Source organism: Gigantopelta aegis, chromosome 10, assembly GCF_016097555.1.
Source record: "Gigantopelta aegis isolate Gae_Host chromosome 10, Gae_host_genome, whole genome shotgun sequence".
Taxonomy (NCBI): Eukaryota; Metazoa; Mollusca; class Gastropoda; order Neomphalida; family Peltospiridae; genus Gigantopelta; species Gigantopelta aegis.
The window spans coordinates 55108587-55123885 of NC_054708.1; the positions used below are offsets into that span (position 1 = coordinate 55108587).

Here is a 15299-nt window from a genome sequence, read left to right on the forward strand (position 1 = left end):
TTAAGGAGTTTGATCATAGATTTAACAAAGTGTTATGATGTTAAATTAAAAAACATAAAAGAAGGTATGTAATAAATACAGAACTTGATATACATGTATGTTGTTTTCACTTCCTATTTATTGCATTCATTTAATTTGTGAAAGAATATACCATTCAACCATTACATGATCTCGAGGTATATATTCTCGAGCAAAATAAACTTGTGCAATAAACAGGAAGTGAAAACACTGTATGTGAAGTTCTGTATATTTATAAGATAGTTACCTGAGTATTTGGAAGTATCTATTGTTTAAGTTTATAACTACATACCCAATAAGCACTTTTACCAGTATTTGGACATACTAATTGCAGATATTTAATTAATTTTTTTATTGATTTTTTTTTAAATAGACGTGTATTGCTTTATAGTTTTATCATGGTTTTTTTTCCTGCTTTTTTGTGTTTTTGTAACAGATGGCCATTTCCAGTATTACTGAACCAGTGTGCACAAGGTTGGGTAAACTGTATCATCTCCATGTCATCAACAGAAATAAAGGTAAACACATAACATAGTCTACAGACCTGTCAACCTTTAGTCAAGAGAAAGCAGGAGGTGTGTGTTGAAAAAGTAGGAGATTTTGTAAAAAAAGCAGGAGATTTTTTAAATTAACACAATTTAACCTAAAATCGCAAGATTTAAAATATATATATATTACAATAAGTTATATGAACACTACATAATGTCATATATACTTGTTAACCTTAGCTTTTGGCATTTAAAAAAATTAAAAATAAAATATATATATTATTATTAAAAAAATTTAAAGTTTAAATATTATTATGATTTAATACATATATTTTTATTTAAATAACTCTTTTATCCAAAAATGTTAAGAACACGAACAAGAAATTAAAAAATTAATTAGTACATTTACGGTATTAGACTTACAGCCTTTACAGGTTACGTTACATCATCATTTGTGGTTAGTGTAGCTAAGTACCTAAGACAAATTTATATAAATCTTATAAATTAATATTCAGTTTTTACTATTATGAGGAACAGTGGCATGGTACTTATTTAAAATCATTATAATGATGCAATAAATATTGTATTTCCATTAATCATAAGTAAAACTTCATTACGGACATCGTGTGAAATTTACCGGAATTATACCCATTTCCATGAGTAACTTTATGTCAAATACAACATCTATTAATTGTACAAAAATAATCTCTTGAAGTGTACCCTTCTTACCAACATTTTACTGTGCAAACATACAAAATTAATTGACACAAGTATGTTTATATAGCTAATTGGTCTTTTCGTTGTCTTGCTGTGACATGTGATTTTAACATGCATCGTGTGTATCGTCGCTGTCAACTCTGGGCCAGAGTCTGACACTTCAGATTCGTCATAGTTGCATTATGTAATCTAGTGGGAAAACATTTTACAATTAAGAGCCGTTATTAGAACTAAATTGGATAGTTATATATATGGCAACACTGAATGGCAATACACAGCCTGTTGAATTATCGGCAACACGCTTCGTAGCCATTACGATGACAACAAACATTATAATAACACGTCATTTTATAAACTCCATGTGCTTTTTTAACAATATAAATATCCCGCAAGTCCTACTTCGGCAAAGGATAAACAGTCCGGACTATTCGGCCTGTTACATTCTCGGAAACCGAAAGTAGTCAACATTTTCTGAATGAGAATGAGTTACTTCCCTTATGTTATCGATTTTTTTTAAATTCTTACAAAAATGTCATTTAACAGGAGAAATTGTCTCCTGCACAGGTGAAAGGAGATTTGATCAAATACCGGGAGACTCCCGCGGAATCCGGGAGACTCCCGCGGAATCCGGGAGGGTTGACAGGTCTGAGTCTATTCAATCTTTTTTTTCTTCTTTTGTAAGAGGTTTTTTTTACTGCAGATGACAGGAATGACTTTTATGCATCACAAATTTTGTCTTTTTGACTTCAGTTTTGATGTACTTTTCTGTGTAGTTTGCATATTACATTTATATATTGTATGTTACTCCATATGTTGAACAATGTTGAGTGTGTTGTTAAATAAAACATTTCCTTCCATATGTTGAGCGAGTTCAGCCTTTTTTTTTTATTGAATGATTGGCATGCTAATCTGTGGAAATATAATCATGCTGTTTTGTTTTTCTAATTTTGAGATATTTTTTTCTTTAACGTTAAAAAAAGAATAAAAAAATTATTAGACACTAGACATTTGAAAATGTTTGATAAAACATTTTGCCTTATCTCAAACTGATTTTGTAATAACAGAATAAGAAACTTGGATATGTCACTGTTGGTAAAAACCTTAGAGGTGATAGGTAACAGTAGATTTTTAGGGGGTATTCTCTGTTGTATATCCATGTTTGATATCTAACACCTACTAGTGAGTAATTAAACAACATGCTGAAGTGTTGTGTAAAGAAACATTCCTTTTCTTTGTTTCCAGAATGATCTTCTTGAAGAAGTGCAAAGTCTTATTCGATGTATCAACTCTGATGTGGCGTTGTTGGTGGCAAACAAAACTGTGATATCAAGGTAAAACTGTAGTTTTATACACAAATACAAAAGAAACCCAACAATCTTTTTGGAGGACATGAAAGAGTTAATAATATTTGTTTTCAACATCACCTGTCCTCAAACTAGTGCATATTCCCCTAAGGATAGTAGTCTGGTTCGAACATTCCAACAGCCAATGGGATGGCCTAAGAATCTTCTACACTGCACCTCTTCCTGTCTTTTGTAAAACTATTCCTGTGCATTACATTTTCCAACAATTATTTCTTCTATGTACCAGGTATTACATTTCCAACAGTTTTTTCTTCTATGTGTTACATTCTCCAATATTCTCCAGAAATTTATGTTTGACATAATCTAAAAACTTTAAAAAAAAAAAAAATATATATATATATTTTGCACTGATGATCAAAAGAAAGAAACTGAATTTTTTTTTATGTGAAATAGCATGTTTTAACTCTAGTACTGTTTGTAAAGTGTGATATACATATTTGATGGTAATTATTATATATACAGTTTTATATCTCATCAAATGATTATGTTTTGGAAATACAACACTTGCACCCAAATGGGCTTTTGTGTTGTTTTTACATTTTTTTTTTAAACTGATCAGTATACTTTCTTTTGTTCATCAGTATATATTTGTGTATTACATACTCCAAGAACCATCATGCTGTAGATTACATTCTTCATTTATTCTGCATAAAAACAGTGTACATGTATATGTTCTTGTGCACAATAAACTCATGTGATAAATAATAAGATTAAAAAAAACATGTTTATGAAGTTCTCTGCATTTCTCAGTATGCCCAGGACAGCATGCTTGAACCTTAATTGGAGAGATGAATCAAAATATGTAAAATGGATGAATCTTCATTTCTTTCTTTTACACTATTGCTGACTTCAGAAGTACAGATCTGGACTTAATTTTGTCCGATTCAAACTTCATGCAGCCCAAGATGGTGAGATCAAGACTTCTTCTCTACCCAGGATGGTGAGTGGTTTAAGAATTACAGTTTGTAGCCTAGTACTGACATACTAAATGACAAAGAAATGATGCAACAATTTGGCTGGTTTACAAGCTTAGTTTTTATATTGTTTGTGTGCTTTTGTATTTTAGTAAGATTTGATTTTGACATCTGGCTTACTTTTTGTTTGACACCTAATAGCTGATGTGTATTTTTATGCTGGGTATCGTTAAATATTCATTCATTCATTCATTCATTCATTCATTCATTCAATCTGACTTTTAACTTCTTAATATATAGATAAGGCAATGCCAAATGTCGACTTTTGAAGTGGGTTCATTTATTATTCAAATGGAAAACTGATTCAGATATTTTTCTCTGATGCTGCTTTTGCCTTTTAGTATATAATAATATTAAAAAAACCTTTATTTACAACAGGAAAAAGCCATCTTTCCAGAACATGACTTCACATTCCATGTCTAGTATCTGTCTGAAGTTTTCGAAAAGCTTAGAGAAAGTAAAATTTGTCAACAGACTACGGGGTGAGTTTTTATATTATTAACAGTATGTTATATACCATCCTCAGTTCTTTCTTCCATTAATGGACAAATGTATTAGGAAAATAGCATTTTGCATATAGTTATTAGTAGTTGCATGTCAGTGTTAAAAATTAACACTATAAATCAGATCATTAGAGAGGTTACCATGACTTGTTATAATATGTAAAAGAAACAGTTGAAAGGAAGAGCACTATTTTTTTCTAATAAACAGAAAAAAATAACAAAGATTATAATTGTTTTTTTAATTAAACATAGCGATTGAAGTTGTTTATTTTATTAAATAATATGTTGGTTTTTTTATATTCCACTGTACTGGTAATAAAGTAGTATTTGTCTTTACAGATTTGAAACGGACTCTATCAAGTTACCCATTTAAAGGGAATATCTACTTTATTCAAGGCTCGCTGCATTTTGCAGGTCAGTATTGTGGCAATGACAAAATATTATATGTTTTAAAATTTGAAATAAATGTAGAAAATATTCATTAAAGAATGAATCCTGAAAACTATAATATAAACTATATATAAAGAATTATCCATGCATTTTGTTGGGGTGGAATGTAGCCCAATGGTAAAGTGCTCGCCTAATACCCGGCTGGTCTAGGTTCAATCTTAGATGGTTTAATCCCCATTAATTAAATGTTTAGCCTATTTGGATGGGTATTATATGTACTGAAAATAGTGAATATATCTCAAATGATGGGGATTTTAACAAAAATAAAAATGCTCTCGTACAGTAGAGATTGAAATTCAGCAATTCCAGATATTTGCACTACCCAAAAACTGTTCCTGCCCAAAAGGTTCTGGACTTTTCGTCCAATGCAGATATGTGTGCAGAGGGGGTTTACAGAGGTCAAAACCAACACTAATCCCCTTGCTCAAAACTACTTTAAAAAAAAAAAAAAAATTCCACAGGGAGCATGAACCAAATCCCTTAAAAACATCGCTAGCCAAAGTTTAAACCCCTCTGTATAATTTCCTGCACATGCACCCGCAATGTCAAATGCTTTCATCTTTGATACTTATTTGTTGCCAGACTCACAGCAGCTGATGGATGTCCAGTATGTGACACTGACCGGAGCTCTAACAATCCATCCCTCCAACGGCGAGAACCGACTTCCACAGAATTGGAACTATTCCTGCTACGTGGTCTGCACTGGAAGTGGACTGGAAGAAAGCCAGCTAAAGGACTGGCTGAGAGGATGCACCAAACAGGTTGGATATATTCTGCAGTTAGCAATTGATTCTTGTTTGTTTATACATACTTATTTTTGAAGGGGGGTTTTGGGGGGTGGGGGGGTTCCCTACTGCCCCTTTCCTTTTACTCCTTTGAATTCCATCTCATTTCTTCCCGATCTGGCAACTCATCCGATCTTTCAACTTCATTCTCTGTCCACCTCCACATCCCAGTCCTTGTTTCTCCAACTGCAACAGGTGCTTATCTCTTGTGGCTATCTGTGCCACACACCTGTCATTCCCATCAGCTTTTACCTGTGGGCTTAGTCTGACCACTGCATAGAGTGTTCATTAGTTACTTCTGGCATTGTTTAGAGGCACTTGTAACCACCTACTATACACCCCTACTACCTGCGGTCGTTAGTGCCGTGGGTCAAACCAGCTTTATTAGCGACAGAGGACGAGGATGCCAGGTGGGAGCAGGAAAGTACACAGAGACTGCACCCATGGAGGAAGTTGAGGCAGGTAGGCGATGGTGTGGACAGCTCAGAAGACAGAGTTGGAGGAAACTGACAGAAAAAGGTTGAAACAGATTGTAATCGTAGGAAAACTTTGAAAGTTTTTTATATTAAGATAATGAGAATGGCAGGCAGAGGGTGATAGATGAAAAAGATGAATGAAAGTGGGAGCCATCTTTGATGGGATTTCAACCACTGTCGTCAGCTTTATTGTCCAGCAGCGTATCCACTAGACCACAGAGCTCACTATTTTTGTGCCTATATCTGATTAATATTATCAGTGTAATGATCCGGTAAGAGGATGTGAACCCAGTACCTATCAGGCTTATGTCTGATGACTTGACAACTACCCCACCAGGGCCGGTGTTACTAGTTGCTATCAAATCTGGGTTAAATAGTTGCTGAAGGCTACTTCAGACAGATAACTGCTCAATTCAGGTAAAATTTACATCATTATTTGATAAAAATAGTAAAGTTGGCATGTTGAGACTGATGTTTGTATAATAGGCCATCAAATGGCCACTTAAGCAGGTCTGACAACTTCATTTTTCTTTTTTTTGTCAATATATCTCATGAGTACCTTTTATCAGAGTATCAAACATTAATGTAACAAGTTACATATGAGGATAAAACCACTTCGGACTTAATAAGCACTGCTTTCTAAAAGTTTGTATCTGATCTTTGTTGAAAAATTGCATATTAAAACTAATGTATCATTAATGAAAGACAAAATATTCTTTACATTGTTATCTTGGTCGAAACTTTATTAAAATTTAACATGGATATTAGATTATTGTAGGACGGAAATACTATTCCACAAGAAGCCAAATTGAATGTGTTTATTGTCGTATACCAGTTAGCATCATGTCAGTCCATTGTTTCACGTTGGTATGCTACTCTGATCGCTTCTTTTGCACTTGATCAGTCAAGTGTTTTGGGGGTTTTTATCAGTCAGATTCATTTCAGTAAACCCAGAAAATACTAATTAGAACTTTCATTCTTTATATTAATTATCAGTTACTTAATACTATTGCATTTTTTAATGAAAATATTCATGTTTTGCTTAATAAATTTTATTACCTAAAGTAGTAATACATGTATTTAATAACAAAATATTATGATACGAAACTTTAAGAAAGGTACCAAGTAATGTTCAGTTTTCCTATTTTTAGCAAAGTTACTTCTCCTTTTCTTCTGAAAAAGGAGAAGTCACTTCTTCTTTTTCAGTTCTAGATTACTGCCTGTGTTATGTTTGTTTTATTATTGGGGTTTTTTCTTTTTCTAGAGACCACAAAAAAAGAAGATAATTAGTAGAAAGGACATTTCACAGGAGGACATCAATCGAATACATGTAATATGTTCTTGACAAATCGGGATTTATACATACATTGTATACAACAAAATGATATCTTTGTGCTAGATAGTTATTGGTCTGCTTCTTGATATAATATATTTTCCTGTGTGTTATGCAAACATCCCACATTAAAAAATTTCCTCAGAAAAACCTTAAAAAAACAACACCATATAGGCCTACATTCTATAATATGTACCAATTTGTTTTATTATATAAAACTGACAATGAGTACACGATGTACGATTTTATTTACCAAAATCAACAACAAATCACCTTTTTGTGACAGTGCATACAGCTGACAGCTTCTTTGGAATTTGTAAAAACACTATAAACATCAATTTGAATAGTAATTTTGTAGTAGGGTTTTTGTTTTTTGTATATGGTAATAAATACATTTTAAAATCACCCAAGCATTAATATAAAGATATTAATAAATCGGAAGAGTTGATGAACATAATATCATCCTTTTGAAGTAGTGCTGGTTATAATTTTTGCCACAACATTGAAGCGAGATAGTTGTATGCTTAAACTTTCATTGTATAGATATTAATTCATTTAATTTTATTTCAACTTTTCGTGCTTATATCCAGTTACGGTTCAAGCACGCTGTCCTGGGCACACACCTCAGCTATTTGGACTGTCTGTCCAGGACAGTGGGTTAATTGTTAGTGGTTAGTGAGAGAGAAGAGGGTGTAGTGGCCTTACACCTACCCACTGAGTTGTTAAAACTCGCTTTGGGTGGAAGCTGATACCGGGCTGCGAACCTACCAGCCTTATCTCCAGTGGTATAAGCATGATGCCACCGAGGTATAGATATGAACATCCTGTGGAGAAATCCAGATTTTAATACTTTCTGAAAACTCTTCCAGTTCTTGTTATTTGAAGACATGTCACAGTGGACCTTCTACTTTTCAACACTGTGCTAAGTTCTCGGGTGTTTTTCTCCAGTATCATTTTCATCTCAATCATTGGGATACCAAGGGTAAATGAATCAGCTGTTGAGGAATGCTACCGTTGGTTTACCTACTTTTGCCGTCTTAATGAAATTTTATGCTGCAACCACCATTTCTATTGACAGAATATGATGACAGATAAAGCAAAGTCATATCCTGCTACGTCATATCCTGTTACTAGCAGGATATGACTTTTGATGTCACTCATGTGATGTCACACACATAGCGACATTACAAAATCGCTCATTTGACCTCTAGGTCATTGTACAATGTGGCTCAAATAACAGAAGTAATAGCTTTTTTATCTTAATTTTATATGGTCTGCAGGATAAAGATAATAACTAGTTAATGATGTCAGATATCTCCTATTCTTAACTTCACAGGATAAAGCAGATATTCGATGTCATTAACTAGTTATTCTCTTTGTAAACATACATTTTCTTTTTCCTGTTCAAGAATATCAATATTTGTGTTTTAAAAAGACTTGTTTATGTTATTAAGGGTAGGACATAGCCCAGTGGTACAGCGTTCATTCGATGCGCGGTCTGTGTGGGATCAATTCTTGTCGGTGGGCCCATTGGGCTATTTCTCGTTCCAACCAGTGCACCACGTCTTGTATATCAAAGGCCGTGGTATGTACTACCCTGTCTGTGGAATGGTGCATATAAAAAATCCCTTGCTGCTAATTGAAAAGAGTAGCCCATTAAGTGGCGAAAGCGGGTTTCCTCTCTCAATATCTGTGTGGTCCTTAACCATATGTCTGACCCATATAACCGTAAATAAAATGTGTTGAGTGCGCCGTTAAATAAAATATGTCTTTCTTTTTTTTTTTTTATGTTATGAAGTTAGGAATATATGTTATCCTCAGATTCATACCACATTAAACTAACTCTGTAATAATAAAATGATTATTTTCCAGAAGCAGCATCATTTGGATGTTCTTCCGGCCGGTTGGTTCTACAGTGGAACTCACTTCGTCAGCATGGGTGGCGAGAAGTCCAACTTGCATCCCAGTATCCTTTCTTACAGTTCTCTGCTTCATAAGACCACCAAAATGTATTCATAGATTATCCATCCAGTAATGTTGTGCTGTATTGCATGTTAATTTATTTTGTGTTTCAGTGGCATTCAATAAATATAGGACTGTTTTTATTTGGCTCATTATGTCGACTGTTTTCCATCTAACTAGTATGGACCAAGCTTTGTCAAGCTGAGAATTTTGTGATTGTTTTTCTGTTTTTGTTTTGTTTGTTTTTTGTTTTTATTTTTATTTTCAAGTTGTTAGGGTGTTGTTGTTGTTGTTTTTTTGGGGGGATAGAGGAGGCTTTTCTTTTAATGAAGACATTGTTTGCATCAAACTATATACATTTACCTTAGATGCAATGTGTCATAGGATTGATCCATTAGTATCCAGTAGGGATTGTTCCTGTGCCATTAAGGGATTCAAACCCTGGTAACAAGTACATACAAAACCCCCATTGCTGCTAGTCTGTATGATGGATGAAAGCTTTCTTATAAAAGATCCCTAGTTATTATTTGGTAGGAGTTCCCTCTTTAGTCAGTGGTTCGAAATTTTATGTTTATTTTTTTGTAAACAGTCTGACACACTTTAATTTGGTAGCTCATCTAAATTGCTCAAATCACCTTAAAATCTTTTCGGCCAAGCATTCTAATTTTATTTTTGGACTTAACGTTTTTGCCAGACATGGTATTTTGAATCAGTTCCTGTTGGCCTTAGGTGCTTGACCTAACTACTAAATTCTTATTCCAAATTCCACCCACCTCAAACTTACCTTCCCCCTCCTGGCCCGGACTTAGTCACTGGCGAAGTCTGAGGTTAAGCCCGGGACAGGCGTGTTCGAAACCTTAGTGGTATATGAACATGTTAAACGATTTCAGTCAGTCAGTCAGTCAGTCAGCCTCTTTAGTGGCAGCATCCTTCCTTTCAGATACTGCAGACCAAGTGATGAAATAGCTGGTTACCAGACAACAAATAGTTGTGTTGTAGTTTAAAATGTGCAGAGGTATTGTTAAACATTCTTCTTTCTTATTTCCTTCTTTGATAACTAACCAATGTGTTCAGGGCCCCATTCCATTAGTGCTAAGATCACCTGAAGTGCATAACTACCATATGCACTTCAGGTGATCTTAATGCTAAGTCGTCTTGGATATTGTGTTGTATGCTCAGAAAAGTATGTGTATAGATAAAAAAAAAATCTTACTCCAATAATTGCATTGTAATTGTTATAACATTTGAAGCCATTTTCACTTTACACTCATCTTTCTTGCATCCCATAGCCAATGATTAATAAATGAATATGCTCTAGTGGTGTTGTTAAACAAAACAAAACATTGTCTTTCTTGACTGTGATCAGATCTTGAGGAGTTCATCAACCAGTGGTTAAAAGACAAGAATGAAGAGATTTCCAAATACAATGAGAAGATAGATGCACAACCTTTTGTTGACTTGTTTGCTTAAGATGACACAAATAGACAGATTTTTCAGAGATGGAAAAAAACTCTTTGTTTTGACAGAATTCCTGATTTTAATGCAACTTGAAAAAATTTCAAGCTCACAATAAGACCTTTACCTTTTTGAAACCCATTAAAGTTATTCACATTGTTGATTTTCCACAGTCATTTGGATGTGTGGCTATTGAAATCTAAATATTTATTTCAAATGTTGACTGATATGTCTGGCAAATTCCATAGATTTAATTTAACATTCCATTTTTTTTTACATTCTGTTAGATCTGCTAGTGGACCTAAATCTGGATGAATTTTTATGGAGCATGCATTTTGCCACAGACTTTTTGTTTTTGTTAAAATTATTTGCATTTGTGATGTTTTTGTAATATATTAATAATTCCCATGCATTTTAGTATTATATTGTTGGAATTGCCAAAATATGATCAGCTAGTTATAATATGTTGTCATTCATTGTATGGATGCTTTTGTCTTTTTTTTTTGTGTGTTGAATTGTGTGGACTGTTAAATTCTGGTTATTGTTCATCTGTTGAAGCAGATGATGATGATGTTTAACACATCTGTAGTTGTAAGTTAATTTTCACACAGTTACTTAATTATCATTAGAACTGCTTTTTGTTATGATACAGAATTTTAAAGTCACGGACGCACAGCAATTGACCTACTAACGGCAGACTAACGCGGATTACGTGACTTGAAATGTACAATGTGTGTTTGCTCCTTTTCAGCTAATGCTCGCCACCATTTTGAAGTCATTTTGTAAATGTTTTAAACAGCTAAAATTAGCTGAAAATGGATAGAATTTTGTCCGGTTTAGAGAGGGTCCGGTCTTGAGGGGGTTTCACTGTACATGTATATGAAAATATCATTAACATGTGGGACATGATGACTATACTGTGACTATGAATGAAATACTTTTGACTATGAATGAAATACTTTTCAGATGTTAAATGTACCGTCAAACCAGTGTTAATTGTATGGACACCACTGTAGTATCAAATTGTAGCCCTTTAAGACATTTGACTGTACAGGTCAGTTTGTACTATCTTAGATGATTTGGGAGAATAAAAATGTGTCCACTTAATATAGGTGGTTGCTTTATACAGGTGGTCGCTAGAGCAGGTTTAACTGTATATTTTGTTGGGACATTTAGCAGGTCAGCTGGTAGGTAAGATGAGGAGAGTTATATACAGATTATACAGGTGTCATGTATACACAAACATAGTATTCAAAAGTCAACACAAGACTTTGTCCAAACAATACTTTATTATGGGTTTATATCAATAGTACAAACACTGATACCAAACGGTGATAATGCTGCAAAGAACATTGTGTAAACTCACTGCCTTTTATTATTAGATACAGCATTGTGATTATAATTGTACTCTAGATGTTGCTGTGTGTGGTGGTATCTTCAGCCCCATACAAACCACAATGCAACCAGGAAGATACCAAACCGAGTTCCCTTACAAATGAGTATTATATATCTATTATGTGCACAAGTTAAGAATTGGGGACTTGAATAAGTTTGTTAACAAGGAAATGAATCTGTGGCCATTCCCAATATGATCACATAGGGGTGGTAGGCAGGGTGGATTTTGATTCGATTTTTGTCCTACACATGGTGAAGTAAGGCATTATACTGCATATTTTCAGTGGGTCAGTGGTTGGTCATCTCTCTCTCATATATGGTGGAAGGGAATGGGTGTACACTGCAATATATTTTGTGGGTGGTTGCAATATAATTAATTTTATTCCAATGATTGGGTGTTGGATACTAAAAAGAAATGTTCCTTTCTTCCTCTTCTCCCCCCCCCCCCCCCCCCCCCCCATTCCACTTCATGTGATCATTTTTATTGAGCATCCCCTATGCACGAGTGTCATATTTTAGCCCGTTTTGTGCTTCTGCGACTGGAAAGTGGACAATGGACAGTTACTGAAGCATGACCACCGACCTATAAAACTTCTAATACATTCCCTTATATATCTAAATACATGTACGTAAGAAGTGCAACGGTTGTGAATTTCAGTACTCATTGTGATTACACCATAGAGAGCCTGAACAAAACCAAAAAGTATTTTATAATTTTTGTCATTCTTAAAGAGTGTCCTGAGTGTGTTCAGCCAGTCTCAGAATATATACCTGTACAGGTAACACTTTATAGGACAAATCAGTGTGTTTGTATACAATTTTCTCTTTTCAATCATTTTCAGATGGTGAAGATATAATTATGTTTGATGGGCTTGTTTTGTTTTTGATTGTTTAATACAAAATGAATGTGTGATATATTTATTTAATGGGGTTTTTTCTGTTTACTGTATTGCTTTAAAGTGACTATCCTGAGTTTGTTGCCATTGTAGCATGTTTACAACTTAAAAGATTTGCTACTAATGGAAAAATGTAGCGGGTTTCCTCTCTAAGACTCTTATGTCAGAATTACCAAATGAATGAAATTACTCAATGTTTCACATCCAATAGCCAATGATTCATAAATCAATGTGTTCTAGTGGTGTTTATAAACAAAAAACTGAACATTTTTAACAACTAAATTTACATATTTAATATATGTTCTTGTCTATAATGTCAATGTCTGTATATTCAATGTTTTTCTTGTTATCCCAATATTAGTAGCTTAAACTGTATTTTACCTTCAAATAATATTGTACTTACAAAAACATTTATATTAAGAAGTGAAACGTAATTTGAGCTACTACAAACTTTAGGATGACCAGAAACTCATTCGATATACATAAACTGACATTCTAAACAATAACTATTCAAGATGTACCTTTAAAGTTTGGTTGTTAAACAAGGATTGCAAACTCGGAATAGTCCCTTTAAGATATGTATTTAAATACTTGTATATGTTCCATTTTAATGACATTGTTTGATATATACATACAGTTAGATCTCTCTACTAATACTATGCCATCTTTTTAGCAATGTTCAAGGGTTGGACTTGGCTCGGTCGGTAGAGTGTTCTGCTGAAATGCTTAGGTCATAGAATAAACTCTCTTCAGGGGATGCATTAGGTATTACCGGTATTATATATGTGTGCTATTCCAAACAGAGCCTCAAGACTGGTATATCAAAGGCCATTGTATTGGCTGTCCCTACTGTGGAAAAGTGAATATAAAAGATCCCCACAAGGCTTGGTGCAAGTGGAAAAATTTAGCAGGTCTGTTCTGAAGACTCCATGTCAGAATATCTGATGATTAACAAACCAATGTGCTCTAGAGGTGACATTAAACAAAACAAACGTTAACTTTGAACAATATTTACATCTGTTTACCAGATTGAATACTGACAGGAGCTAACATACATACCAGTAAGGTCTGGTCTCTGGTCAGTGTGCACATCAATTTTGACATCGTGCATCAACATTTTTTGTTTTTAATTTCCTGCAGTACGTAACCTGTTGGTTGTATAGAGCCTCCCGTGCTACTGTTTCGGGTACCAAGACAAAGGAGGAGGCACCTTGGCCATTGAAGATGATGTAAAAAAAACACCTAAATATACCCTCCTTTTCTGTTCAATTCTGGAACTTTGGTTTAACCAGAGACTGACATTTTTTCTTTTGGGCCTAATGTTAAGCCAGAGTTTTTATTTGATACCTTCTGATAGCAAAATGTGTGATTTTCTGCTGAAAATAGTTGGGGGGTTTTATGACATTTCACTTAAAACTATTATAACAACTAGGTTAAGAAGGTAATTTGTAATTACTGTTGATTACTCAAGCTTGTGTAGTATCGACGTAGTGGTATTATAATTTTGTTATTGAACTTGTGATGGTCTTTTTCTTTTTTTTCTTTTTATTATTATAATTACAGTAGAATCTCGTTGGGTCGCACTTGGAAGGGTCGAATATACCACAACGCTCAAACCAAAAACAAAGTCCCGAGTAACATTTACATGATGTTGATCAAATGGTTCAGTCGAACTACCCAATGTGTCAAACACTTTCTCGAGCACCGACAGGGTTCAAGCCAACGGGATTCAACTGTATTTTTTTATCTTTATCAATAGTAGTTTAGCTAAATAAATAATAAAAGCAGTAAAATTCTTTAGGGACTCCATGAATGTTCTGTTTTACATGGTTTAGGGTTAGGTGTATCCCCCCCCCCCCCCCCCACACACACACACACACACACATACTATTTGGTAATTACATGTATTACAATGGGAATTTGATATAATGACAAAGTGAATGTGAACATGAAACAAAGTAGTCATTGTAATGAGATCTGACTGTATTGTTATGCTGTATTATTGGAAATGTTTCAAAGATTCATTGGAAATTAAATATCTTCACTCAAACTGCCACATGCTTGTTTGTCTGTTTTGGCATTAATATTTATATATATATATGGATATTATGTTTAATTAAAATTAATTAATATATGTGTGTAGGTACTCAAATAATGTATGTGAACATTTGACAAACTGAGTGTTCTGCATTTACTGATGTTAAACAATCAATTAAAAAATGTCCAGCTGTTTACTGTTTGTATTCAAGACATCATTGCTTTGCGGGGAGGGATTTAGCCCAGTCGGTTGAGTGCTCGCTTGAGGTGCTTGCGTCGCAGGATCGAACCACCTCGGTGGATCCATTCAGCTGATTGTTTAGTTTTTTTCATTCCAGCCAGTGCACCACAACTGAACAAAGGCCGTGGTATGTGCTTTCCTGTCTGTGGGAAAGTGCATATAAAAGATCCTTTGCTTCATTAGGAAAAATGTACCGGGTTTCCTC

General features: G+C 34.1%; 1 protein-coding gene across 1 annotated transcript in view; it reads left to right on the top strand.

Moving 5' to 3' along the window:
- Window positions 1–15048, top strand: part of LOC121382937 (uncharacterized protein C20orf194-like) — a 113434-nt gene extending 98386 nt beyond the window's left edge. The window contains exons 31-39 of the mRNA XM_041512622.1: window positions 455–536; window positions 2466–2554; window positions 3441–3527; window positions 3940–4043; window positions 4404–4478; window positions 5097–5275; window positions 7040–7105; window positions 8981–9074; window positions 10437–15048. Coding sequence (XP_041368556.1) covers window positions 455–536; window positions 2466–2554; window positions 3441–3527; window positions 3940–4043; window positions 4404–4478; window positions 5097–5275; window positions 7040–7105; window positions 8981–9074; window positions 10437–10540 — 880 coding nt within the window. The 3' untranslated portion in view covers window positions 10541–15048. The remainder of the gene's footprint in view (window positions 1–454; window positions 537–2465; window positions 2555–3440; window positions 3528–3939; window positions 4044–4403; window positions 4479–5096; window positions 5276–7039; window positions 7106–8980; window positions 9075–10436) is intronic.
- Window positions 15049–15299: the final 251 nt, after the last annotated feature.